The 27,439-nt window shown below is 39.3% G+C and overlaps 1 protein-coding gene and 1 long non-coding RNA gene across 5 annotated transcripts in view; one reads left to right on the top strand and one right to left on the bottom strand.

The window, feature by feature from the left end:
* The window catches only part of PCSK5 (proprotein convertase subtilisin/kexin type 5), a 413,215-nt gene that overhangs the window by 126,381 nt on the left and 259,395 nt on the right, over positions 1–27,439 (bottom strand). Inside the window, exons 14-21 of one of the 2 annotated variants that reach the window (XM_031677228.2) lie at positions 20,323–20,466; positions 16,232–16,334; positions 14,672–14,865; positions 11,688–11,772; positions 7,918–8,015; positions 7,358–7,487; positions 6,858–6,973; positions 1,434–3,796 (exon numbers count right to left, since the gene is read on the bottom strand). In XM_031677228.2, coding sequence (XP_031533088.1) covers positions 3,681–3,796; positions 6,858–6,973; positions 7,358–7,487; positions 7,918–8,015; positions 11,688–11,772; positions 14,672–14,865; positions 16,232–16,334; positions 20,323–20,466 — 986 coding nt within the window. In that variant the 3' untranslated portion in view covers positions 1,434–3,680. Of the gene's footprint in view, positions 1–1,433; positions 3,797–6,857; positions 6,974–7,357; positions 7,488–7,917; positions 8,016–11,687; positions 11,773–14,671; positions 14,866–16,231; positions 16,335–20,322; positions 20,467–27,439 lie in introns of those variants that run through there. The other variant, XM_072959607.1, reaches the window with a different exon arrangement.
* The window catches only part of LOC116280292 (uncharacterized), a 76,750-nt gene that overhangs the window by 45,253 nt on the left and 4,058 nt on the right, over positions 1–27,439 (top strand). Inside the window, exons 4-10 of one of the 3 annotated variants that reach the window (XR_012072038.1) lie at positions 3,759–3,888; positions 5,225–5,418; positions 7,625–8,054; positions 9,534–9,620; positions 11,023–11,349; positions 12,056–12,234; positions 25,409–25,514. This is a non-coding gene — a long non-coding RNA (uncharacterized lncRNA). Of the gene's footprint in view, positions 1–3,758; positions 3,889–5,224; positions 5,419–7,624; positions 8,055–9,533; positions 9,621–11,022; positions 11,350–12,052; positions 12,235–25,408; positions 25,515–27,439 lie in introns of all 3 variants that reach the window. The other 2 variants (XR_012072039.1, XR_012072040.1) reach the window with 2 other exon arrangements.

Below are 27,439 nucleotides of genomic sequence, written 5' to 3'. Positions count from 1 at the left end.
AATGTTCCAATGTTCCTCTTGATCGTGTCCCATCTGCTTGATTAAGCCTTAGCCTTCCTCCAAGTACCAGCTCTAGGAAACTGGCCCTGACCATTGCAATTCAAAGGAATTTCTGCCTGTCTGACCTTGACACTTCAGTGTCTCATTCATCTGAGATTTAGAATTCACTGCTTAGTGTTAATTGTCTTACTGTTGAGTTTTATTTTTATTATTATGAGTCTGATTATGTAGTCTCAATTTATTTCAAGTCCACATGTCAGCTTTCTCATTGATAAGCAGAGGATTAGAGTTCTTGTGAGAGTTAAGAGTCTGTATTTGTATCGGTATGTATGTACACTGTATTTCCATGCTGTGAGCACACAGCAAGTGGTCACTACAGTCAGTTGCGCCCACCCCTGTAATGGGGCTTCATGGCAGCACAGGGCTCTCTTATATCTTTTTGTATCTGCAATTTTTTAAACCTAATTGGAGCTCAATATGTGTGTCACTACTGTTGATTTCTCATTTCTTGTCCCAAAAGATAGGGCACTGAACCCTCAAGGCTAGTGACCATCTCAGGCAGGGTTGACAGAGATCTATAGTCCAGGGTTGTTTTTTGCTAACCTGCAGCCCTAACCTGTGGCATGTATTGGAGGTTGATTTTTGAGAGTCCCCTTCTAGGCACCCAGGGATGCCCACTGACAGTGTAACACAGGAGATCACAGACTTGGACAAGGCCAGACTCTGTGACAGCTTTGACACTCCCCACCTCTTGGCACCCAGCCCGTTGGTCCCCACCCTTCCATACACCCACTGGTGGATGTGCAGTAAGTGGTCCATGCCCTGGGGGAAGCCCAGGGAAAGAGCAGGCCCAGATGCCCTTTCACTCAAGATAGCATTTGAACAATGTGATAGAGACTACACCAAGATTTTATAGATTTCTTTTCACAACCTGCTTACTAAAAATGGGCTTTAACATACATTCATGAGCAAACTTAAACTTCTCCTTTCTTATATTGTTCTGATCCTTTCTCCTTTTCTTTCCATCCCCACCTCTGCTCACCCCCTTTCCCCAGCTTCGTTTAGATGCTTCATTCACCGCCACCCTTTCCTCCATATTTAGCTTCTGTGTGGAAACAGATTTCTCATGAGCTCCCCTTTCAGAGATGTTGGCACAGGGGCGTGAACAGATCAGAGTAAACAGGAACTCAGGTTAATTTAATAGAAAAAATAAAATATGGAATAACATCGATTTTGGCCAGTATCAATTACAACCATTCTACTATATTTTACAAAAAACAACTGAACATTTTACACATGTACAGTATTTTTCAGTAAAAGTGGATTTGGATTTAACAATGGGTCACTAATGAAAAATGAAAAGACAAAAGAAAACAGAAGATAGGACTTTTGTCTCTAGAAGGTTAGAGCATTTGTTAAGTCTCCAAACTCTGTACTATCCATTACATAGATCTCATTATGAATATATATATTTATACATAATATATAACATTAACTTAAACTTTGAAAGCATTATGTTCTAGTTAATAATATTCTGTAGATAAACGAGGCAGTAACACTAGTAGTTAAACCAGTATTTCCACGATGTGCGTCTGTGTGGTCAGTGAGAAATGGAACACACGTTGGTGGACCCCGGTGAATTTGGCTGTCGGATGGCTATTTGTCTAAGAACACGGACGTCATTTTTACTTTTCCCTTCATGGCAACCTTGTGCCTCAGATATTATGGGTTGGTTCAGTTAAATGGATTCCTTTGCAGGCAAATCTGGTTTGGCCGATACTTGACCTTGCTTTAGGCTTGTGCTTAATTTCTGTCCACTTAGAGACCGTGTCTTTAAATGTAAGATTCTGTACACCCATGCTCAGGACTAACTTGCTTTCTTTGGGTCAGAAGGGCCTGCAGTGTTAGGAAGAGGAACACTCCTCAGTAAAATCAGGTGATTGCCTCGTTACGTCTGACTCATTATGTGACTCAGTCGCACTGCAGTGCTTTTAGGAGGGTCATTGGACTTTTTACTCATTCTTTGCCTTGGGTTTGATGTTAACTTTGATGTCTGGGAATGAGTATCTTCAAGGTGAGCTTTTTTTTAGTAGCTTGTTGCCTGGATGGGGACCTTCGCATCCACTTCCCAGGATAACCTATACTGACATCATTCCTGTTCTCATCTGTGAGGCCAGTGACACCTTGGAAGTGAGGCTGTCTGAAGCCTAAAGCTCGCGAGATGGCTAGTCACCCTCAAAGCAAGTGAGGTCACCATTGGGGCTTTGATATGGAACATGAAACTTGCTAATAGTCTATCCTTCCTCTAAACAAAAACTCAGAACTGCACAAAGATCTATCAGGCTTCCGCATTTCTGACCACTGATCCAAACAGCCTTCACAAAATTCAGTCTGCTAGATTCCAGGATGTGTTTGGGGAGTCATAGAAAACTAGTGAGGATACTTCCAAGAAAACAGATGACCTCAGTGACATTCAGTGGACAGGTGCATCACAGCATGACGGCAGAGGGACAGAGGAGCGGGAAAACAGCAGGGCCAGGAGGGTGCAATCATGCTGCCTGTCTTCAATTTCCAGTTTTATTTTCTTAAAGTGAAAAGATGAAAAGACTTCTAATAAGCACCATTGAAAAATGTCACCCAGCCAACTTGGGCATGAGCTTAAATATTATTTAAATAAATTCCATTTCTTCAAAAATACAGGACCTTTTAGAAACGTTTGACTCCAGGAAGAAGTTTCTTGCATCATAATCCAAAATGCTTCCCACTACAATAGAATTTCTGATGGCCTTAAAAAAAAATACTATGGGGATAATGACGAAATAGCACCAAGAGATTGTGCAGGGTCTACGAGTGAGCACTCTGGATTTGGGGGGAGCTGGATCAGTCTCGGCTGTTTTGTGTATCTTTGCATTCTGTCCATTACCAATTTGACTATGCAGAGCAACCCCATTTGACCAACTGTATGTAAAATAACCAAATCTACCATGGAAAAGCCAGTAGCAGCAAGTCTATCTGATGAAACCAGTGGAGTGGACTTATCAAGTGAGTATAATGCCAAACCCGGCACATAATGCACGAAGTAAATTATGTGTAGAAAGAATCAATGTTCAACTGTGAAAAACTCAAATGACACTGAACACAACTCTGCGGGATGTTCTTGATGCCCCTAGGTCCAGTTTTCTGCCATTTCCCCCAACAGTGGACTCAAGCATGAAAAATGACGGATGCAAGAGTTTTCTGTTTCATTTTGATCTATGTCTGCTCTTGTGAAGTTTTTGAAAGGTATTTTTAGGCATCTCAAAGGGGAAACAAGCAAGTAAATGCAAAAGGAGAAAAAAAAAAAAAAGGCCTTCAAAACCAGGGCAGGAAATCAAATCATTACTTTAACGTCAAATTTTGGCATCAAATGCTTTGGTCATACAATACTGTCTCTGTGGTGCTGGCTGTTCAGCACTAAACACCCAGTTATAAAAGGTAGGCTTGTTGTAGGTTTATTTTTTTTTTCCATTTAAGTTCTGACAAAACAGTTCACCATCTCCCTGCACAAATTAGAGAGAAAGAGAGCAAGAAAGAGAGAGGTGGCTTGCTTTTTTTTTTTTTGCTTGTTTTTTTTTTTCTTTTTAATAATAATATGGAGTAATCTATAAGTCTACAGGAACAAAGAAATCTAGGATGGCAGCTCAGCCTTGGAATGTGCATGTTTTGCAGCAGAGTTGTTGAAGAACCTTCCGTTGACACAGATTGTTCTTTTTCACTAGCATACAGAAGCCTCCTTCCGCCCAGGACTCTTCCGTTGCTTTTCCAGGAAGTCGGCAAGAGAGAGGGGGAGTTGAGGACGAGAGCAGCATGATGGACACACACGGAAGGAGGTTTTGATTGGCCAGAGAGGTAGGTTGGGGGGATTGGAAGAGATCATTCAGGAGCAGTCAACAAGGAGGAAATTTGGTCCACCCAAAGTGATTTCAGTCAACAGCATTGTTTTTCAAGGAGAGATATTGCAGTCCAACGGTAAATGTGATTGGTATCCATTTATGAAAGGGAAAAAAAAGATTAGAAAAAGAATAAATTAGAAGTCAGTAATAATATAAGCAAGGAATTGTTCCTTTTGGAATTTCCTAGAGCAGAGCATATCCAGTCATTGATGCTATATTTCATTGACTCCAAGACACTGGATTTCAGATGCACCACCATTTTAAGTACCACTGGGGAAAAGTTTCTTTGAAATAGTGACACAGTCTCTTAGCAGTGAGAATATTAGTTTTATGCTTATTCAAAGTATTAGTTAAACATACAACAAGCTATTTTGTCTCTGGGCCTGTGTAATAATGAATTCTTCTTTTGAAGACTGGGAAACAGTTGACCTTTTTGAAGCCATTATGAACTGCAATAAAGTGCAACACAAGCAGTAGTCAGAGACATGTCATGTCAACCTGCTGATCAAAAGCTGTTGAAAGCTGCCATAAAGAATAAGGTGCATCTGACTTCAGTGATGTTAAAATATATAAAAAAGTGTGTCTTAGAATCACTGAAATATGAGTTGAAAGAAAATAAATGGCACATCCCTAAATGTAACTGCCATGTGACTTGAAAAATGTGGTAAGCCATCAATGATCTCATTCTTTGACCTGAAGATGGGCTCACTGCAAAAGGTAGTTCTTCACTTTCTATTTTTGCCCCCAAAGTGCCATTTGGCTTAAGTTAGCCTATGCTTATTGTGGTTTAGGGAAAGCATCACAAACCTTAAAATGCCAGGTACCCACTGCAATGAGTGAAAATTTCATATCACAGTGGATCTTTTGGGCCACTTAAAAATCTTGCTCAGTTTTTCAATTACTAACTTACAAAAATTCTGATCATAGTCAGATGCAGGGAAACCATGTTTTCAAGTAAGGGAAAGGAGCATTTGCTGGTAACTAAAAAGTGATACTTACATGGTGCCTGGGATGCTGTCACCCCAATCTTCTCACCCCAGTGTTGTGTGGTGAGAACTGGCCCTGGCCATGAAAAGCTTGAACACAGAGCCTAAGTAGGTCTGCCCATTCCTGCCAGGTCAGTCATACATCAGAAAAACTATGAAGATGCAAAGTCACCTGTGATGCTCTGTGGATATGAGACCATATTGGTGCCATCACTTGCTCAGATCTTTTTAATGTTAGAGGTTCTGAACAGGAAGTTGTAGAATAACCATATGAGGTCAACAGTAATATCTTTCTCATTTTTACAGATAAGGAAGGGAAGGGAGGCCCAGAAAAGCTCATAACCTGTCCAAGGCCTGGAGCCTAGATATGAATGATAGTATTCTGACTCCTGAATCCACATTCTCCCAACCACAGCTTTCTTCTGCCTCTTGTGAAATTTCCAGAAGAGGACCCATTCAAAGGAAAACAAAGAATAAACCCAGGGAAGTGATTTTATCAGGTAAAACTGCAAAATGCAGTGTTTTTTTCTTTTCCTAACACTCTAAAGATGTATAGAACAATGATGGTTCAAAATAATTTCTTTATCCATCATTGAGATGCATGTCTGCACAAAATTCAGGCACCAATTTTAGGACCCTCCCTACATGAATTATAGCAAGAGTCAAAGTTCACAAAATGCTAGAGTGGGAATAATTTAAATTCATTCATTTCATAGATGGGGAAACTGAGACTAGAAAAGTGACAGAACTTGGTATTTGCCAAATGGTCAGGGGGAATGGCTGCACATTTGAAACACGTGAGAAGCTTCTAAAGATGTCAGTGCTCAGAGTGTACCCTAAGGTCAATTTAAAATGAATCTTCGGGGAAGGCGTGGGAGTCTTGGCATTTTGGTTGAGAACCACTGGTGCGATGAAAAGAAAAATGGACCAACATGTTGAAGCCTTTAAGTTCTGTACTTGGTTCCATGATTAGATAGATGCCTGTCTATCACAGGCTTAATGAAAGATTCAGATACTATTTGATGGGAGTGTTTATAATTATGATATGTAAATAACAAACAAGAGGAGAGTGGCAGAAAATGTGGCATCTCCACATGATAGAATTTTATGCTGTTATTAAAAATGAAGTTTCTGAAGACTTTGTAAAAACATAGGATAATATTTGTCCAATGTTTAAGAATGCAGAAAGCAAGATATAAATGTAAAATGTATATGGAATTGTAAAAATCTGATGAGAAGTACACATAACAAAAGACAGGAAAATATATGTAGCCTTTTCCAGTTAGTGTTTGATAATATGATTCCAACTATAGGACACTCTGCAATGGCAAATCTATGAAGACAGTAAAAAAAAAAATTTGTGGTTTCCAGGGTTGGGCAGGGGGAGGGGAGGATGGAGGAATAGGCAGAGCACAGGATTTTTAGGGCAATGAAAGTGTTCTGTGTGTTGCTACAATACTTGTCTTTATAAATTTGTCCAAGCTCATAGAATACCAAGAGTGAACCCTAATGTAAACTATAGACTTTGGGTGATAATGTGTCAATGTAGGTTCATCCATTGTAACAAATACATACCGGGGGGGAGGTTGTATGTGTGTGGAGTGGTCACGGGATATATGGGAACTCTCTGCTTCCTGCTCATTTTGCTGTGAATCCAAAATTCTCAAGTTTTAAAGAACAAAGTTTACTAACTAAAGAAAAAATTAACTGGTGCCATCTTGGGCAGTAGATGCTTTAGTCCTCCTTGCAGTTCAAAGAACATTAAAAAAATCCAACCCATTGAGAATTCAAATTCAAAATGAACGAACGCCAGCAAGATATCAGGCACGTCCCATCTGGGGCATGTGCAATAGTTTCATTTTTAAGAGGAAATATATTAGATCTTAATGTAGAAAGATGACACTTTGCTCAGAAGGTCAAAATGAGCAGTTGTACTCACCATCCTTGCAGATGGCTCCCATCTGACACATTCCTAAGTCTAAGAGATACCCGCTGGGGCAGCTCGTACAGTTCTTGAACCCTGGACCATTGCATGTCAAACAGCTGGTGTCACATCTATGGAGAGAAGGTACAGTTGATCACCCGTTCATCTGTCAGGCATAGGAAAAGATGTGTTTGCTATCAACCTCTTAATGTCTTAAGCTTTACTCCCCCTTTGGAGATGACACACAAATCTTTTCTTACAAGAATTGCTAGGTTTGACAACATTAAAGAAAACATAGCAGATAGACTGTGATTTTAAAGGGGAGAGAGCATGCACTTGAAACAGAAATATTACTTTAAAGGTTTTACAGTGCTCCTAAAGTGCAAAAAAAAAAAAATCAGTTGGGTTGAAGCTGGTGGTGTCCATAGGTAAATGAACCTTATTTTGTCATTAATAATTCTGAGTTTCATGTTACTTATAAAGGCAATCAAAGAATAAGGGGTGAATCCACTTACTTTTTGCAGGATTTATATCCATTTTCTGAAGAGTGGTCGAAGTAATAGCTGATACTACAGCTCTGCACACACCTCCCATCCTCCATGAAGTAGCCCTCCGTGCAGTTAATACACCCATCAGCGCCTGCCCCTTAAAGGCAAGACAAATGCAGGAGACAAACAAAATCTCAGAAGAGGTTGCACAGTGGGCTGCTGCTTGCATAGTTTGTGAAAATGGCATCAATAGGTTATAATTTTAAGAATTAAAATATTTGTGATTTTCCTTAGGTTCTTTGGGGGAAAAACATTCCAGTTTTAGATTGAACCCATTTGCCAAAAACATCAGATCTCTTTGGAAAGAGAAGGAGGTACCACTGGGATATTTCAGTTTTCAATTAGGATAGGCTGCTGAGGACCGACTGCTGATGAGAATACATGCATGATTATCCGAAGAGACAGATGCTTCTCCAGCATTTACTTGAAAAATATCAAGTGGGTTTGCATGAGTGATGGATAAAGACAGATAAACAAAAGCCAAACCAGAGCCAGAAGAATAAGCAAGAGGAGTAGGGAGAAGGTACCAGCACAAGTGGCACAGAAGCGGTGGCAGGGCTGGCAGTCCTGGCCGCTGAAGTACTGTCCATCCTCACAGGCGACGGAACACTGGGATCCCTGCAGGCTGGAGACACAGACACAGACTGCTGTGATCAAGCAAAAGGTAATGACTCCCCAACTCCTCATGTAACAAATACAGCTCCCCCTGGAGGCCAGTGGATTTGGCAAAGCTTCAAAGCAGGAGAAATTAGCCCTTAAACCCTCTCTTTCCACCCCTGCTCCATGGCTGTAATGCTTCTCTGTGCCTATAATGGTGTCTGTAGCTTATACATATGTTGCAAGCTTTGAGGATATTGCTTTTTTTTCCCTCCTATTTTTTTTAAATCAAGGTATAGTCAATTTACAATGTTGTGGTAATTTCTGGTGTACAGCATAGTAATTCAGTTATACATACATACATATATATATATATATTCCTTTTCATATTGTTTTTCATTATAGGCCATTACAAGGTACTGAATATAGTTCCCTGTGCTATATAGGAGGACGTGTTGTAGATCTGTTTTATATCTAGTAGTTAGAATCTGCAAATTCTGAACCACCAATTTATCTCTCCCCAGGGGATACTCTTAATTATTTGACTGGCTGACCCATTTCTTCTTTTCTCAGTATCTTACAACCTGGAGGTTTTAAAAAGTATTTTACTGACCAAGACAATCACCTTACCTAACATGCCTAATAATTCTCTGATATCCAGGCTTACTGGACCTACTACACAATAAACTTAAAAGTTGTTTTGTAACTATAAACGTAGTAGGAACATAGGGTACAATTACACTGACTAAAAGGGCACAGCTACCCATGCCCATCTCCCAGGAATAGTCTTTTTAGGTTTATAAATGTTTGTAATGTTAGTTCTTCTGTTGGCCACTATCAAAATACCAGGATTCTCCTGGACTTCTGCCTCTCTTGATTTATTGATTTTAAACTCTAATGAGGAATTTAGCAAAATTATCTACTTATACGGCCGCTTCTCCAAACATCTCAGCATTTCTTAGTTATATTGTTACTTGGTGTTCTTAGGTGTTAACTGTGTCATATTTCCTCTAACTAGCACCCTTAGGCGTTATCTAATGAGTTGCTCGAATGTGGAAGGAGGAATGTGCATTTTCTTTCTCCTAGTTTTTATCAGCTGTGATTTTTCAGCGTCTACAGATTGATTCTTAATTAAAACCACATACATAGAATTTACAACATTTAATATATAAATATTACCCACTGACTAAACAGTGTGGCTGTTGCCATAGAGAAGGACATAGAATCCTTTGTCACCAGACAGTACTAGAAAATGAGTGTCTAAGCACCAGGGTCAAATGGTTTCTGTTTTCCTAAACCCTTTATATTGCTCCACTTCACATCCTACTTGACTGCTTTTGTACATGGATTGTGCTTTTCAAGAGTAAACTTTATTTTCCCTGTGTATTTTAAAAAGTAAAATTTACTCTTCCCTATGCTCATTAAAGAAATTTGGAAAGAACAAAACCAAAGTGAATGAAAAAGAATCCCCAACAGTCCCATTCACATTTTGATCCATTTTCTTCTAGTATTTTATGCTTAGATATATTTTTCTGTTTGTTTTTAGGCACTATTTTAAAATTGACAGGTCTCTTGAAGCAAAATGGTCAACCTGGAAGCCCCCAAGGAAAACGCAGGGAGCCTCATGGAGACTGTAAGTGTACGTCATTCATAGATCTTCTCACTGGCCAGAGAGAGCTGTCATTTAAAAAAGAAAGTCCCTTTCCTTTCTGTAGAGCTGGAAAAAGGGACAGTGTATCAGATGGAAGCTTTTGTGGGAGGAAACAGGACCACCAAAAAACTTACCAAGGTTTTTAAAAAGCTGCCTCGTTTTTCTAATAAAGGCCATTACTTCTGAGGCTGGCATTTATTCAGCAGGAGACAGAGGCTGCACAGTGTGAGGAAGGAGCGAGTTAAGTGGGCCGTGCACAGAGAACCGTCACCACGAACCCTGACGCGCTTTGCTGCTTCCCAGCTACAGGGATGGCAAGGCTGGCGAAGGTGGTACTTCAGCACTTGGGTTCTTTCTGTGATAAGCCGGCCGGTTAGACCCGTGCTGTCCCCTGTGCCTGAGCACCCGTGGCTCTGGAGCACTTGAGATGTGGCCATTGTGGCCAAGGAACAGAATTCAACGTTTTATTTTAATTTCACCCTAAATTTTACAGATTGACACTTGATTCAGTTATTGGCAAACTTTTGAGTAAGTGTGGAACCACTTGGCTATATAAAAAACTACTTCTTCAACTAAATTTTACAAAATCTAAATACAGATCAAGTATTTTTCATAAAAAATCACTGAATTGAGATGTGCCCTACAGGTAAGATACAAATCAGATTTCGAGGATTGGATCCTACAAACAAAAAAGGATGTAAAATATCTCACTGAGAGTCTTACATTATATGTTGAAATAGTATGTTGTATATATTTAGTTAAATTTGCTTAAAGAGAGTATCTTATTAAAATAAATTTCAGCTGTATCTTTTAATGTGGCTATTGGCTCATATAAAATTAACATATATATGGCTCTCATATTTCTATTGGATAGCACTGGCTAACTTACTCTATGAAAAAATGTTCCCTAAGAAATACAGAATATAATCTTTTATTTCTCAAGGACCAAGTCTGTGTCAGATATTGGAAATAAGTGCTTTGTATATGTTATCACAGTTGATCCTTATCATAATACAGCAACATCAGGGTTATTATCACAACTTTATGAACGAGAAAACTGAAGCTCAGAGGGGCTAAATGACTTGGCCAAGATCACACAGCTGATAAGTGGTGGAGAAAGATTTGAGCCCACATTTATCTTCCTTTTTATTATATACCAATCTGTTCCTTTTCCAAAAAGAATTAGGAGGCCGACTAGACTGATATTTATCAAAACTGAAGTCTTGAGATAAAAAGTGCTAAGCAAACTGCCACTGAATGCAGTGGCAGGGGGGAAGCTAAAGATAATTAACCTAAACAAAAATGATGCTCCAGTATTAATTACTATGAAGAATTAACTGCCTAGAAACTAACTGGACCCTGTGTATTTCACCCCTGATCCAAGGTGGAAATGGAGGTACTGTTTGATACTTAAAAGGGATGGAATGGAGCAGAATTATAACTGTGTAAACCAAGTCCAACTCCTCACTCAACCTAGGATGACCTGACCTTCTCTGGATATCAAGAGATTACCTAGTTCATTTGAGCTGCATGTTGTTCTCTCACAAAATCTATCAACTACCTGGCTATAACAATGAGCAAGTCTCATCCATTCAAGGAAAACATCTCCTGGTATTAAATCTATGTGCATAGCATAGCATAACAGAACCAAGCCTGAGGTGCTGAAGATAAGAGAATGATTGGCTACATGGAGAGAAAGAATGAAGATAAGGTAACAGTTTCCACCATCAAAGGAATCAATCGGGGATTAAATATAATTCACCGGTGCTGCCTACACAGTAATCCTTGACTGCTGGTCAAAAAGTCTGAAGAAAACCTCTTTGATGGCCATTTTTACTTACTTGTATTTGAGCCATCTTTTCTAAAGAGAATTTTATTTGGTATATAAACCTTCCTTAGCCAAGATGGCATCTGATTTTTCACATAAAATGGCAGAGATAATGTGAATTGCAGTCAAATGTCTGAATGGGAGTCAACCCAAGGGTGACTTATAAAAGAGTTATTTATTTATTAAAAAAAATTATATTGGGAAGTACTTCATTCTCTTACCTTAACCCCTCCCTACATTCTGTACAGTTGTCGGATTCAGTACATGTCTTGCAGTTTTCACTGCACTTCTGGCAAAGATTTTTCTCTGTTAAAAAAAAAAAAAGCTTATAAATCAGTTGGTCAACTGGATTCCATAAAAGCATAGAGATGCTCTAATGTTGGCAAATGTATGGTATAGTACACAAGGCCTTGAGAAAATTGTAGGAAGAGCCTACAATTTGCTGTCACTTCTCAGCCCACCAGATACAGGTAGGGACTGTAGCACGAGGGGAATACCTTAGTGACACCTACCATTTTGTAGACAAGAGAACTTCAGCCACTGTAATGCTTAGTTTATTTATTTTCTTCCTCTTCTCTCTCCTAAGCAGGGTTTCCTAACTTCCTACAGTGAAAAAAATCTCACTAATGAAGCAGGGCAATGCCACTAGTAAGTTTTGAGAAGCAGCACTAGCCACTGAGGAGTGGAACGGTAGACCCCATGCTCGCAGCTTTAAGGACTGCTCTGATGAACCGCACTAGACAAGGAACCTGCGTTTAAGACTGCAAGGTAAGGTTCATTATTTCTTGCATTGTCTAGTCTAGGGTCTTGCACTTTATAGCAGCTGTGGAATCGATACACATGATACTATATTTCACATAATATTTGTATTCTGGGGACTAGAAATATATTTGACTGAACAAACATGCCAGGAATATTGGCTTTCCTCTTTAATGCCAACCAGGCCCCTATCGGGGGAAAAAAATGACAAGTGCATTGTTGTTCAGTAGCGATAAATGGTGATTTGTTACATTAAGTCCTTTTACCTCAGGTGAAAATTTTCTGGAGACGTGATACCTTCTGAGATGCAAATGGATCCTAGCCTAATGTATGTGTAGAATTGAGTGAAGGCTTCTCAGATTTTGCTCTTTCAATGGTGGTGCTCTTTGGGGTTCCAGAAAACACTGCTTTAACAGATCCCCTGCAAGAGGGCCATCTCCTTTCTCAAGCCTGAGCCCCATGACTTGAAATATGAAGTCCTTTACAATCTTCTGGTAATTATCACATGGTCTCCCCCGATAGTGTCATTGAGACTACGAGACACGGCAGAGGATCTAGATTTGAGTTCTGCTTTTAGCATTTCCAGTGGGCAAGCTCATGGTCTCTGTTCTCGCATTTGTTAAGTAAATATTAAAATAATGCCCACCTCTCAGCTTGTCTTGAGGAGTTGATGTTATTCAAGAGAACTGTAAATATGTTGGCAGTAATTATTACTAGTCATGATCATACGTAATTACCGTTATATGTAAATGGACTCATTGAAGGAGGAAATTGTAACAAGGCAATTGCATAAGAGAGAGATGCACAGACCACTTGTATCAGTAATTGTTTAAACAGCCATCCTTACTATCCACCGCCCAGTCTCCGGCTAAAGAACTGATTCTCTAAATTATCTTGATCCTATTTTATACTGTCTAGAACCAAATTTCTTTTCCAAGGCTCAGCCTTCTTGATAAAATTTTGAATTTTTTCCTCAAAGGAAACTGTCTATTTCTGTAGATCCCTTATTTTCTCCTTTCTCCATCCAGTTGCAGCTCACGTTCCAGATTTCAGGGAAAGTAGAAACTACGGGGGAATCCCTACCCAGTGCTCTAAAGGGCAGGTCGAGAGCCCCATTTTCCTCCTAAAGGAATGCCTGCCTTTGAATCGAGGGAATTTGACTTCTTATGTAGCAAGAGCATCCACTTGAAAATTCTTACTTGGTTTTTAAAAAACAACTCTTGGGTTTTCTTCTTTCTTAGGCTGGGCAGAAACAGGGAATTTCAGTGTCATCATATATCATGGTGTGACACTCTTGTTCAGACAAATTATTGAGAGCTCAGAAATAAAGCAAGGTACCCGCAGCCCCTTGCAGAGCCACCCCAAAGCACTGTCTAAAGGGAGGTGATCGTTGAATTTTCTAGGGAATGGACCTTTGTTCACTAATGACTGTTATTAGGGCCCTAATTCTGTGGAGTTACATGCTCATTTACAGATTTTTGTTTGACAAAGTTGCAAATGATTTCTGTCCATTTGAAAAAATAACCCCCCAAAATTCTAACCATAATCGTCAAGTAGGAAATTATCTAGTTTTGTCTAACTTAGCAAATGGACTTCATTTTGCCTTTCCCTGATAGTCTTTAAACCCATTTATCACATCACCTTGCAGGTTCTCTCACTAATGGGTTAATAAATAAGTAAGTCTTTGACACGTTTCCTTTCTCTACTTAGATGAAAGCCATGTTTTTTAACCTTGTTGATACCATACAGGCCTGGGTCCTGTGGTTAGTGGGCACAGAAGAGCAGGCCTGGTGCTGTCCTTTAAAAGCCTGCTTAAGGCTGGCCTGTGGCTGATAACTGGAAAGTTGGATTTCATGAGGTTTCCCACCCCTCTGATAAGAATAGATCTTGGTACAAACCATATAGTTGGTGCTGCCTGCTTACCTCCTAGGAGTCTGGAATGTGGGCATGTGCCAGGCACAGGGTCCCTTCATGACCAGATCCCAGTCACAGCCCTGGTGCTGAGACCCTAAAGCGCTACCCTGGTAGACGACATTTTACAGATGTTGCCGCAAACTGTTGCTGGGGTAATGAAAGGCACCCTATGTCACTCTATATAAGAAGAAAACTCTTAGACTTTGTCCCAAGTGCCTTTTCCCTTTGCTGATTTTACTTTGCATCCTTTTGCAATAATAAGCCATCACTTTGAGTTCATGAGTGCAACTATACACTGTCTTGTGGATCCTCCTAGCAAATCACTGAATCTGGGGATGCGCCTGAGGATGCCCCAAAGCAGTCACAGGCATTTTTACAAAACCATTCTAAAGTGGTCTCTTAACAGTTGGCTCGATCCCGTTTGATATTAAGCACGGCCTAGATTTCGTGGTGGAGGCCTACCCCTCCTAAGGTCACTCAAGTGAAAACCTTACATTTCCTCTCTCAAAACTAGATTTTGGAATCAACTCACTGGTGTCTTGATAGGATCCATCAGGGCAGTGAGTGGTGCAGCTGTTAGTTTCTCCATTCAGGAAGTATCCATATTTACAGGACAGGCACTGGTCCCCATGGCTCCCAAAGCAGGACTCACAGTTGGGGGCACACTTTCGGCATCGCTTCTTGTCGGCGTGGTAGTGGCCAGGGGGGCAGCTGGAGACACAGATCCTGTGTTGTGGAATGATAAGAAAGGAGGGCAGCGTCAGAGACTCGGTCCTGAGTGAGCGAGGTGCTGAGCCAACAGCTGTGGTCACTCTCAAAATCCTTTTTAGACTGTGATGGTAACACCACATCCAAAGGGCCAAATCCTGCAGGTTAAAGCCTTCTCCTCTGTAGGTGCTGCCACAGCACTGCAGCACATACTACCAAAGCCACCCAGTCAGGCAGGTCTTGGTCCAAACCATCCTCCAGTTGCTTTTTAAAGGGGATGGTGGTCAGAGACTAACACAACATTGTAAACCGACTACACTTCAATTTAAAAAAATTGTAGGGGGAAGAATGATGGTTAGAAACTAAGTCTCAAGAAGACGACTGTGCTACTGGGTTGAAGGGAAAACATATAGGAGCCAGGATTTTGTGTGAAAATCACCAATAAGGGGTTACTTCTATTTTTGTGTGTTGTTTGTTATGGATCAGTTTGTATAAGGGTGGTGGTGGTGATTGTCTAAATTAATATAACTCTTAAATTTATGTTGTTTATGATCAGCTAAAAAAAATAACTTCCTTGTTGGCTCATAACTGAAAGGCCAGGCTTTATTTATTCATCCAAGTATTTACTGAGTACCAGTTAAACGTCAGACATTTGCTGGGAGTCTGGGAGATCATGAGAGGTGCTCAGGTAGCCAAGGGCCTTTCCCTTTAAGGAATTTAAATTCCGGCATGGACGTCCCTGTGCCCGGGTGTGGATGTACTGCAAGTTACTGCCCCACAGTGAGTTTCTTTCTGGGAGAGGTTGGTAGGGCTGAGAGAGACATGCCTAGAAGAGCATCGTCTCTGATGGGCAGTCACTGGTCCACGGCCCTCCCTGTGGATACTGACACTTGAGGCCGAAGCCAGGGGCTCAGAGGCACAGGTCCCGAGCCTCAGTGCCCAAGGCTGAGTAGTGAGAGTGAGCAGGGACCAGCAGGTTTGCCACCTTGAGGGCCTGCACTTTGGGAAACTCGGAAAAGTGTCCATTTGGCTTGTGTACTGGCAGTTTCGTGAAGGGCAGATGTAGCTGCGGCATCAAATGCCCACGGGACAGACAGGTCTAGAGGGGAAGACCGGGCACGGGCACTGCTGGCCCTCCCCCTCATCCTCTGAAATGTGAGGAAAGCTGTTTGCAGTTTCCTAGCACACAGGTCCATTTTGTGTTTTGTAATTCAGTTTCACCGTCCCGGGTGACACAATGAGGTGGGGGGCCTGCGTGGCAGCATCCTTTCTGTGCTTTGGTGCTGGTGGGAGAACACGGAAGACACGGTGTGCCCCGTGGTGACCCTGTGGGAACTCCGGGGTGGGGAGGGCGTGCTGCGGGGGCTCACGTGGCTTCTCTTACCTGGTGTTGTTTTTCAGCTTGTAGTAGTAGTGCAAACAGTCATTGCAGTGGTCCGGTCCCGGCCCATCACAGCCCACCTCACTGCACTCAGGGTCACAGGGACCTTCCAAAAGCAATTAGAACAACACTTGGAAAAAATGATTTTAAAACAGAGCAGCTTTACCTTGAATTTAGTATAAAATAGGCTTTTCCCCCATTTTATACAGTGAGAGTTTTCTTTAAGGGTTTCGAAGGCAGTGTGGTAGAATGTTCAATGTGGCTGTGAGCCACAGAGATGAAATCTTGACTTTTAAATCTTGACTTTTGGGGGCAAAAGCCTCAATTACCTAAGTAACAAGAATGAAGACCAGGCCCTGACTAGGATTTTACAAAGTACCTATGACCGCCTTGGACTAATCTTGAGGGAGATGACAAATATTTTAGAATTCAGATGAACAGTGCCACTGCAGCAACTGGGAAAAAAACTTGACTGCAGTTAAATATGCATAATGATAAAATGGCGGATTTATAGAAAAATGAGAAGTTACACTGTTGACAGGAAAGCATAAAGGGTTATTATTCAATGCCCGGACCAGATTGCCTGTCTCATCCAAGGTCATTAAAGCCACTGGCTACCTCTGAGATACTGTAGCCAGCAAGAAACAGCATTATGGCACTTGGCACAATTTTATCAGCATCTAGTCTTAGATTACAATGCAGGCACTTCAGGCACAGATGATGGATTTAAAATTTCATGCCATCCGTACGCCAGTGGGCAACTAAACAAAAGAAAACCACACATAAATTTCAAAGATGCAAGCAAGCTTAAAGAATTCCAGACCTGAGATGAAGGTTCCTAATCGCCCCTGCTGTGTATTCTTTTGTAAAGGGCTAGAGAGAATGCAGAGGCAGGCGGGAAAAAAAAAGCCAGAAAGATGGAGCTAGTTTGTGACTGATGACAAGTTGTCTAATGACATGGGCTAGTTCTCCCTATTTCCCTTGTGTTCCGTATTTTGAGCCACTTGGTCCTCGTAACCTTCAAGCTCTTTCTCACTGAAAATTGGTATGATTTTAACTAGCAATAAACAGTGCAAGAGCTGTACAAAAAGTTAAGTCAAGGGTGCCAGAAATGTCTTGACCCATACTTATTTTAGTCAGAAGGACTTGCTTTTGAAACTCAGTCTCCTTTAGTCATTGTAGGACTATGTTCTACAGTTACTAAATTGAAACATAAAATGGTAGAAGTGGGGGAGAATGACTTACTGAAAAATCTCAGTAAGTGCTAGTCAAACATCCTCCTATTACAGACAAGAACAAATTTCCAAGAGTTAGAATGGCTTGCCCAGTATCATACGGCTGGGGGAGCAGCTAGGGGAGCTGGGGTCAACAGAGGTCCTGCTCCTTAGTCCAGGTCTCCTACTTAGGGGTGGTAAATCATGACCTTTTGATCTGAACGGAAAAGAGTCATTTCAAAATGCTGCAGACTTGAAATATACTTCTGATTAATTGCAAGTCATTTAACAACACTATTTATCTCTATTTTCTCAAAAGCCTTAAAATTGATCTCTAAATTAAATTCCACAGCTAGTATAACTTGGGACATTTTTAGCTGTCTATTGTGGTACACAAGGAGAGTGTGTCTGCTCTGTAAGGGTTGAAGTTTAGCCAGCTGTGGGTCTCACAGTCCCTGGAATTCAATGAAATAGTACAGGGATCTGGTTATGATAATGCCATCTGTGCCTCTAGACAGGCTGACTTCTTAATGAAAGTGAAAAATCACAGTTCCAGAGAAGAGGAATCATGGGTGGCCCTAAATTTTCACCAGATGATTCCTATAATTAAAAAAAAAACCCAAACCGTTTATTTTTCATATGAGCCAAAAGGCTCTGTATGGCAAGTTCACATGTTGTGCTGTTTCTTTCATAATCTTAAACTGTCCCAGATGCAGTTTAGCATTTTGGGTTGCTGGGTAATAATGAAATAATTGTCTTTGTTCTCTCACAAGTGCCAATGTGAACATTTTGGAGATGTAGTGAGAAAAACCACAAAGAGGTATAACTGTTCAGAATTTTAACATTATCAAAATTTGAACTGGAAACATACCATAAGTCACATAGCAGGTTACTATTACCTGCTATGTGGTTACTATTATGCTCCACTTATGTTTTTGGGTATACTTTGTCCTACTGGATAAGACAAATTAGTTTGCTAGTTATAATATAAATAGTAATGTTATAAGACAAAAAAAATCAAACAAAATTTAGCTCTGGTTAGCTCAGTTGGTCTGAGTTATCTAAGCTTATTATTGATAATGGGAGACTACCTGTTTAGAATAAAAGGAACCACATGCATTTTCAAAATATTCTGTTAAAGAAACTAACAAAAAAGAATCAGAGAGCTGCAGGAAAAATGATAGTTCTCGTCTAAAGGTACATTCAACTGCTATTTACAAATAGTTCTCTAGTAGAAGCAGCTTTGTTCAACGTTATATATCATTTTCCAGAAAGACTGAATGCTTCTGGAGATGGTAGCCAATGCAACAAGACAAGAATCAAAAATACATTGGGAAAAGAGAAAAAATAATTTGCAGAGCATATGGCTATAAGACCTAAACTGCCTCAGAAATAAATTAATATAGTTAAGCAGAATGGCCAGAGGTAAGAGAAACATGCAACAGCCAATAGATATCCTAGATACCAACAGATATCCTAGATAACAGCATATGGTAGTTAGAAAACATGGACTGTTTTCCACTACAGGAGTGACAGGACCCAAAATATATAAAAATAACACTAACAAAAATAACTACATAAAATTAAAAGATTTCAGTAAAATGGGACATGGTCTGTGTTTTAGATGGAAAGACTGTATTTGTAAAAACAATTCTTCCAATGAGGTTGCATCTTAATCCAAACTAAGTTCCAATGATACTTTTAAAGAGGTAACTTAAGAATAGCTATGAGAACAAGAAGCCAATGTTCAACAGATGTTAAGATATAGTATGGCTACTACTGGATTAAGAATTAGTAGATTGATAAATCAGAAAAGGTGGTACCAGAAGACACCCTGGTATAAGAACTTACTATAATGTTATAAAGGAAACATCATAAAGTAATAAAAGAAGGGATAGCAACTCAGTCATTGTTAGTCTATTTGTAAAATACAAGAAAGAACTTCACTTCCCCACTACATATTACAAAACAAGTTCTAGATGAATTAATGGCCAAATGTAAAAATCAGATTTCAAAAACATATGCATGTGAATATTTATAGCTGATTTTAAAGAATAAACATTCTTTAAAAAATTACAAATGTTATCTGAAACTATAGACCCTATGCTCCAATTTTGTTTTTCTGGCAAAACAATACAAAACAAAAACTATTTTGGAAGCAAGTGATGACAACACTTTCAGCAAATATGAGACAACGTGAGAGTCAATAAAGTACAAAGAGTTCTTATAAATAAGAAAATTGCTGGCACTCTGTATAGAAAAGTGGGTAAAAGACAGTCATACTTAATTCAGAGAACTACAAAGGAAAAAAAATGTTTACTAGCAATCTAAACATTTTTGTGTTTTAAGCTTTTTTGCTTTCCACTCGATGCTGGCAGGAATGAGTACATCTTGTAGTCTGGTACATCCTGTCTGGAAAGCGACATAACAGACATACACAAGCCCTAAAGCTGATTATTCCCTTTGATGCAATAATTCTTAGAACAGAACCCTATTCTAAAGAAATAGATATAGTTAGACAGATAATGATATTCATTGAAATCTTTTAAAAAAAAAGTATAAAACTCTTAAGCAAGCTACACATCCCAGATTATGGATTAACTATATTACAGTACAATCATGGGATGGAACATTATGCTGTCTTTTAAATATGTGTTCTAAGGATATTTGACAACAGGGAAATATGCTCTTAATACCTCTGATGGGAAAAAAAAAAGGATGTGAATATAGATAGTGTGATTTTTAGCTTTGAAGAAAACGGATAGAAAGGAAGATGGAATAAAATACACCAGAACACGTGCAGAAGTTTATGTCTGCATAGTGGTATGCTGCATGAGCTTTCTTCCCCTTAGCCTGCCTCCCCATAGGAAGCCAGCTCACCTGCATAATCCTCTGTCCCATAGTCATCAGTGGGGTCTTCGACTCGGCTATAGCGGACACGTTCCACTTTAGGAAACTCATTGGTAGGTGAGTATGGCTGCACGGAGGTGCCATAGAGAACCAAAGACCATTCTTTCAATTTACCTTGGGAAGGAATAATGAAAGCATATCACTATCAAACATTCCCATTTGAGCTTTATAACGTCTTTAATTCCTTCTCACTGCAGAAAAAGCAAGAGAAGAATTGTGGGCAACAGATTCATATGAATTATTGCATCAGATACAGGACTAGAAACGCATTTTCCACCAGTTGCAGAATTAACTATTTAGTAACTCATATACTATGTATTTATTGAGCACAACCATAAGATAAGCCTTAATCTACTCAGCAGTTTTGTGAGAAATAGACACATCTCAGATTGCTGGATTAAGAGCTGAATTTCTAAACCTAAGACAAGACACAATACATCTCCTAGAAGAAAACATAGGGTAAACATTAATCTGACATACGTCTCAGCAATGTTCTCCTAGGGCAGTCTACCCAAGCAATAGAAATAAAAGCAAAAATAAACAAATATGACCTAATTAAACTTACAAGCTTTTGCACAGCAAAGGAAACCATAAGCAAAACAAAACCACCACCTACGGAATGGGAGAAAGTAATTGCTAAAGATGAGACAGACAAGGGCTTAATTTCCAAAATATATAAATAGCTCATACAACTAAATAAGAAAAAAAAACCCCAATCCAAAAATGGGCAGAGGAGCTATGCAAGCAATTCTCCAATAAACACATACAAATGGCCAACAGGCACATGAAAAAATGCTCACTATTGCTAACCATCAGAGAAATGCAAATCAAAACTACAATGAAGTTACCACCCCACACCAGTTAGAATGGCCATCATTCAAAAGTCCAGAAACAATAAATACTGGAGAGGCTGTGGAGAAAAGGGAACTCTCCCATGGTGTTGGTGGGAATGTAGTTTGGTGCAGCCACTGTGGAAAACAGTATTGAGATTCCTCTAGAGACTAAAAATAGACTTACCATGTGATCCCACTCCTGGGCATATCTCCAGAGGGAGCCTTAATTCAAAGATAGCTGCACCCCAATGCTCATAGCAGCACTATTTACAATAGCCAAGACATGGAAACAACCTAAATGTCCATCAACAGATGACTGGATAAAGAAGTTGTGGTATATTTATATAATGGAATACTACTCAGCCATAAAAAATGATAAAATAATGCCATTTGCAGCAACATGGATGACCCTGAAGAATGTCATTCTAAGTGAAGTAAGCCAGAAAGAGAAAAATACCATATGGTATCACTGTTATGTGGAATCTTAACCAAAAAAGGACATACTTATTTACAAAACAGAAACAAACTCACAGACATAGAAAACAAAACTTACGGTTACCAGGGCGGAAGTGGATGGGAAGGGATAAATTGGGAGTTTGAGATTTGCAGATACTGACTGCTATATATAAAACATAAACAAGTTTATACTGTATAGCACAGGGAACTATATTCGATATCTTGTAGTAGCTTATGGTGAAAAAGAGTATGTAAACGAATATATATGTATGTTCATGTATGACTGAAGCATTGTGCTGTACACCTGAAATTGATACAACATTGTAAACTGACTATACTTCAGTAAAAAAAGATGAAAAAGAAGAGCTGAATTTCAAATTAGGGGATACTTAAGAGAATCCTAGAATTGTACCAAGGGCTTTGTTTTTGTAGCTATAAAGGTCTTATTTAAATTAAGAAAAGTTTTTGGTATTATCTCGTTTATCACTTAAAAGATTAAAACAACTACTTTGTTCCACCTGATTCCTGAATCAGTCATTCAGTCTTAAGAGTACATCATTCTGTTATCCCACAGACCTGTGCTATCCAGTGTTAGCCACTAGATTGCATTTGGCTACTTTTAAATTAATGAAAATTTAAAAATTCAGCTCCTCAGTCACACTAACCACATTTCAGGGGCTCAGTAACCGTTAAGTAGCTAGTGGCCACTACAGTGGACAGCACAGATATAGGACCCCTTCTACCACCAGCAGAATGTTCTACTAGACAGTGTCATATTAGAGCATTTTTCTGGTCAAGGGAGCCTGGAGACATGAGGGAAGTGTTTTACCTCCTTTGGATAGCAGGCTCTCAAGGAACATTTTGCTTTTGTCCTCATTTATTCATTTATTTCCTAGCTTTATAAAACTAAAGTCTTTAATGCAAAAAGTAAATGAACAAACAAAAAACAACTGTCTCCCGATCATTAAGCGTAATGAGATTCATATAAAAGAGTCAACTGTAAGTAAAAATGATCAAGACAAAACCATTAAAAATATGAAAATATGCTGGCAGGAAGACAGGACAGGACACCCTTTCCCCCACCTTAGAACCCCTCCCCAGAATGATCTAATACAGAGAATCAAGGTTGAGGTTGGGCTCTGTCACAGCCCGCAGAGTGATGAACTTCAGGTGTCGCTGTTTGATCTGTTGGCATCTATAATCACCATCAAGCTGATGCTTCTTTTTAATAAGTGCTTACTATATGCTGAGTCGGTTTTATTCCATTCAGTGTTCACAACAGCTGGGAAATAGGTATTTGTATTCCCAATATAAAGATGAGGAAAGGGAAGCACAGGGTTGATAACTTTCCCAAGGGCAGTAAGATGACAGATTGGTATTAAAACTCATTTGGGGGTTCTGATATAAATGATCATATAGGAAGATCCTGCACTCACGTCTTCCCATAAACTTGCTGCATCTACAGCCACATATGTAACAATCCCCCCTCCCCCAATCTAGCTGAGTGGCTCCTACGCATCAGGCAAGCAAGAAACCCCAAATTAAAATGGGTAGGAGAAGCTTAGACACATCTTGCCATAAACCCCCACCCCCAGTGCTTTGACTCACAATCGGGAGGGGACTCAAAACCCCCAGCTTCTTCCTGTGGAGCAAAAGGTTTGAACCCCACAGCAGGTACCACAACGTTTAAGACCTGCACCTGAAAGATGAGTCCCCAAAACGTGTAACTTTGAAAGCCAACGAGGCTTGTGTCCACGAGCCCTACAAGGCTACAGTGAACTGAGCAGTTCTTCAAGGGCTCACCTGCATGGACGCTCGCCCCTGGGTGCTGCGCAGAGGCAGTCGACTGAAAAGCACCAGACTTTCTGTGAAACAGGCTTATTTGTCCTAACGCACTGGCCTGAGGGGCAGGCATCTGATTTAACATGTAGCTAAGGGCCTATTGAGTACTCTTCAAAGATGGTGGGTTGTGGAGCCATCTGGGTGTCCTCCCTTGGCCTGCTCCAGCTTGTGGGTACCAACAAGAAAGGCGCTTGTACCCTCAGATGGCACCCAGGGGACACCTCTAGGTTGCTGGCTCCGGTGGCTAGTGGGTCTTATGTTTACCAGTTATATAGGGCTGTAAACAAAATTGAAAAATCTTTAGGAGACTCAAAATCAGAAATGAAAGAGATGACATTATAACTGATACCGTAGAATTATAAAGGATCATAAAAGACTACTATCAATAATTATACACCAACAAATTGGAGGATCTACAAGTAATGGGTACATTCCTAGAAACATACAACCTACCAAGACTGAATCCTGAAGAAATTGAAAATCTGAACAGACCAATTGCTATAAAGAGATTGAATCAGTATTCAGAAACCTCCCAACAAAGAAATGTCCAGGGTCGGACACCTACACTAGTGAATTCTACCCAACATTTAAAGAAGAATTAACACCAATCCTCAAACTCTTCCAAAAAAAAAAGAGGAACGAATACTTCCAACCTCATTTTATGAGGTAGGCCATTACCCTGAAAGGAAAAGCAGACAAGGATACCACAAGAAAAGAAAATCCCTGATAAATGCAAAATATTAGCAAACTGACTCTGACAGTGCATTAAACGGATCACACATCATGATCAAATGGGATTTATTCCAGGGATGAAAGGATGGTTCAACATCTGCAAATCAATCAACGTAATTTGCCAAAGTAACAAAATGAAGGCTAAAACTCATATAAATAAGTCAACAGATGCAAAAAAGCATTGACAAAATTCAACATCCATTTAAGATACTCTAAACAAAGTGGGTATAGAGGGAAAATACATTAACATAATAAAGATCAGGAATAAGGATACAGGTGAGAAATAAAAGGCATCCAATTGGGAAGAAAGAAGTGAAACTGTTGCTATTTGCAGATGACATAATACTATGTATAGAAAGCCCTAAAGACTCCACAAAAAATGTAGAACTAAGTAACAAACTCAGTGAAGTTTCAGGATACAAAGTCAACATACAAAAATCTGTTGCATTCCTTTATACTAGTAATGAACTATAAGAGAAATTAAGAAAGTAATCCTAGTTACAGTTGCATCCAAAGAATAAAATATCTAGGAATAGATCTAGCCAAAAAAGTGACAGACCTGTACATTGAAAACTATAAGAAATTGATAAATTGAAGACACAAGTAAATGGACAGATACTCCATGCTTATGGGTTAGAATCAATATTGTAAAAATGTCCATACTACCCAAAGCAAGCTGTTGATTCAGTGCAATCCCTAGGAAGATTTCAAAGGCATTTTAGATAGAAATAGAACAGACAGTCCTAAAATTTGTATGGAATCACAAAAGGCCCCAACTAGCAAAAGCAGTCTTGAGAAAGAACAAAGCTGGAGGTATCATGTGCCCTGATTTCAAACTATACTACAAAGCTATAATAATCAAAACAGTATGGTATTCCCATAAAAACAGACACATAAATGGACAGAACAGAAAGCCCAGAAATAAACCCACACATATATGGTCAACTAATTTATGGCAAAGGAGCCAAGAATATATAATGGGGGAAAGGCAGTTTTCAATGAATGGTGTTAGAAAACTGGATAGCCACATGCTTTCAAAAGAAGAAAACTGGACCACCATCTAACACCACCCACAAAAACTAACTTGTAATGGCTTAAAGATTTTAATGTAAGACCTGAAACCAGAAAACTTACAGAAGAAAACAAAAGTGGTAAACTTTTTGACATTTATCTTGGTCATTTGTTGTTTTCAGATTTGACAACAAAAGCAAAGGCAACAAATGCAAAAATAAACAAGTGGGACTACGTCAAACTATAGAGCTTCTGAACAGCAAATGAAGCCGTCAACTAAATGAAAAGGTAACTTATGGAAAATATTTGCAAATCATCTATCTGATGAGGGGTAATACCCAAAATATATATACAATCTCATACAACTCAATAGCAGAAGAAACAGTCTGATTAAATAGAGGCAGAGGATCTAAATAAACTGTGCCAAACAATACACACAGATGGCCAACCAGGTACATGAAAAGGTACTCAATACCACTGTCATCGGGGAAATGCAAATCAAAACCACAATGAGATATCACTTCACACTTGTTAGAATGGCTGTTATCAAAAAGATAAATAAAAAATGGTAAGGATGTGGAGAAAATGGAACCCTCGTACACTGTTGGTGGAAATGTAAGTTAGTACAGCTGCTATGGAAAACAGTATGGAGGTTCCTCAAAAAATTAAAGAAAACTACTATATAATCTAGAAATTCCACTTATGGTTATTAATCTGAAAAAAAAAGAAAAAACTCTAAGTTACATGCACCCACATGTTCACTGCAGAATTATTTACAATTGCCAAAACAAATGAGCAACCCAAATGTTCACTGATGGATGAATGGATAAAGGAAATGTATGTATATATATGTATACATTCATGTGTGTGTGTGTATATATATATGTTTTACATGTTTATATATATATATAAATATTATTTGGCCAGGGAATCTTGCCATTTGTGAAAACACAGCACTCTCCTAACTGAAGTCAGACAGAGAAAGGCAAATACTGCATGATCTCACTTATATGTGAACTCTTAAAAAATTTTTTAAAAAACTGAGCTCATAGAGATACAGAACAGAATGGTGGTTGCCAGAGAGAGGGAGTGGGTGAGGGTGGGTGAAATAGGTGACATAGGTAAAAGGGATCAAAAGATACAAACTTCCAATTAGAAAGTATCTAAGTCCTGGGATGTAAGGTATACCATGGTGATTATAGTTAATAATGGTGTATTGTATATTTAAAGGTTGCTAAAAGAGTAGATCTTAAAAGTTCTCATCACAAGAAAAAAAATTTATGTTAAGTGATAGGTGTTAACTAGACTTACTGTGGTGATCATTTCCTAATATATACAAATGTCAAATCATTAGGTTGTACACCTGAAACTAGTATGTCAATTATCTCTCAATTAAAAAAGAATTCTGTATCCAAATCTCACATTCTTAGACTATTATATAATTCTGCCTTCCTGTTCATTTCTAGGAGTTTAGGAACATGAGGTTTAAAAATGAACATGTTCTGGGCCACATTCATTGTTTTCTGACATTTGTATTAGGCCAGCACACACTGGTTTATATTTGGTTTGTCCTCTGCCAGCTTTTCTTTGGACTCACTTGTTAATGACTAAGCTATTCACAATTAGAGTCCTGTTCAGTCTCAGGATTTCAAAGGGTAGATATTAAGTAGTGTCAAGAAATGAATGACTACCTGAAATTAATGACCTATTGCATTGCCTTCAAGCAGCAATGCAGAGAGAACCTGTTTTTCTTGTGGCATCTCTCAAGTGTACAAATGGGGCATATAACACAAGGACACTATGGGAAATTCAATCCATCAGTCACTCTAAAACCTGGTTCATTTATCTTAAGATTATTTTGGATCTAAAAATTTACCCTTGTAAGTGCTTTAAAGAGTGCTGACTCATAACTGATTATCTTCTGTTGTGCCATTTCTAAAGAACAACATAAGCCCACTGGCAATATCCTTGCCAGGCAATTTATCTGTTTATTTTTCACTTATTTTGTAATTTTAATTCTGTAGAATATCCACCACAGTCCACACCACATGCTGCCATATTTGGGCCACCAATTTTTTCCTCCCATATCACTTTTTCCATTTGCTAAATTCTGTGGGAGATTTTGCAGTTGATACCATAACATCTTGGTAAGAAATAGCAGTGGAAATGCAGAATGAGGAAAATCCATTCTGCCTGCTGACACTTAAATGCAG

This window comes from Vicugna pacos, chromosome 4 (assembly GCF_048564905.1).
Source record: "Vicugna pacos chromosome 4, VicPac4, whole genome shotgun sequence".
Lineage (NCBI taxonomy): Eukaryota > Metazoa > Chordata > Mammalia > Artiodactyla > Camelidae > Vicugna > Vicugna pacos.
This window is presented reverse-complemented; position numbering and strand designations above follow the sequence as displayed.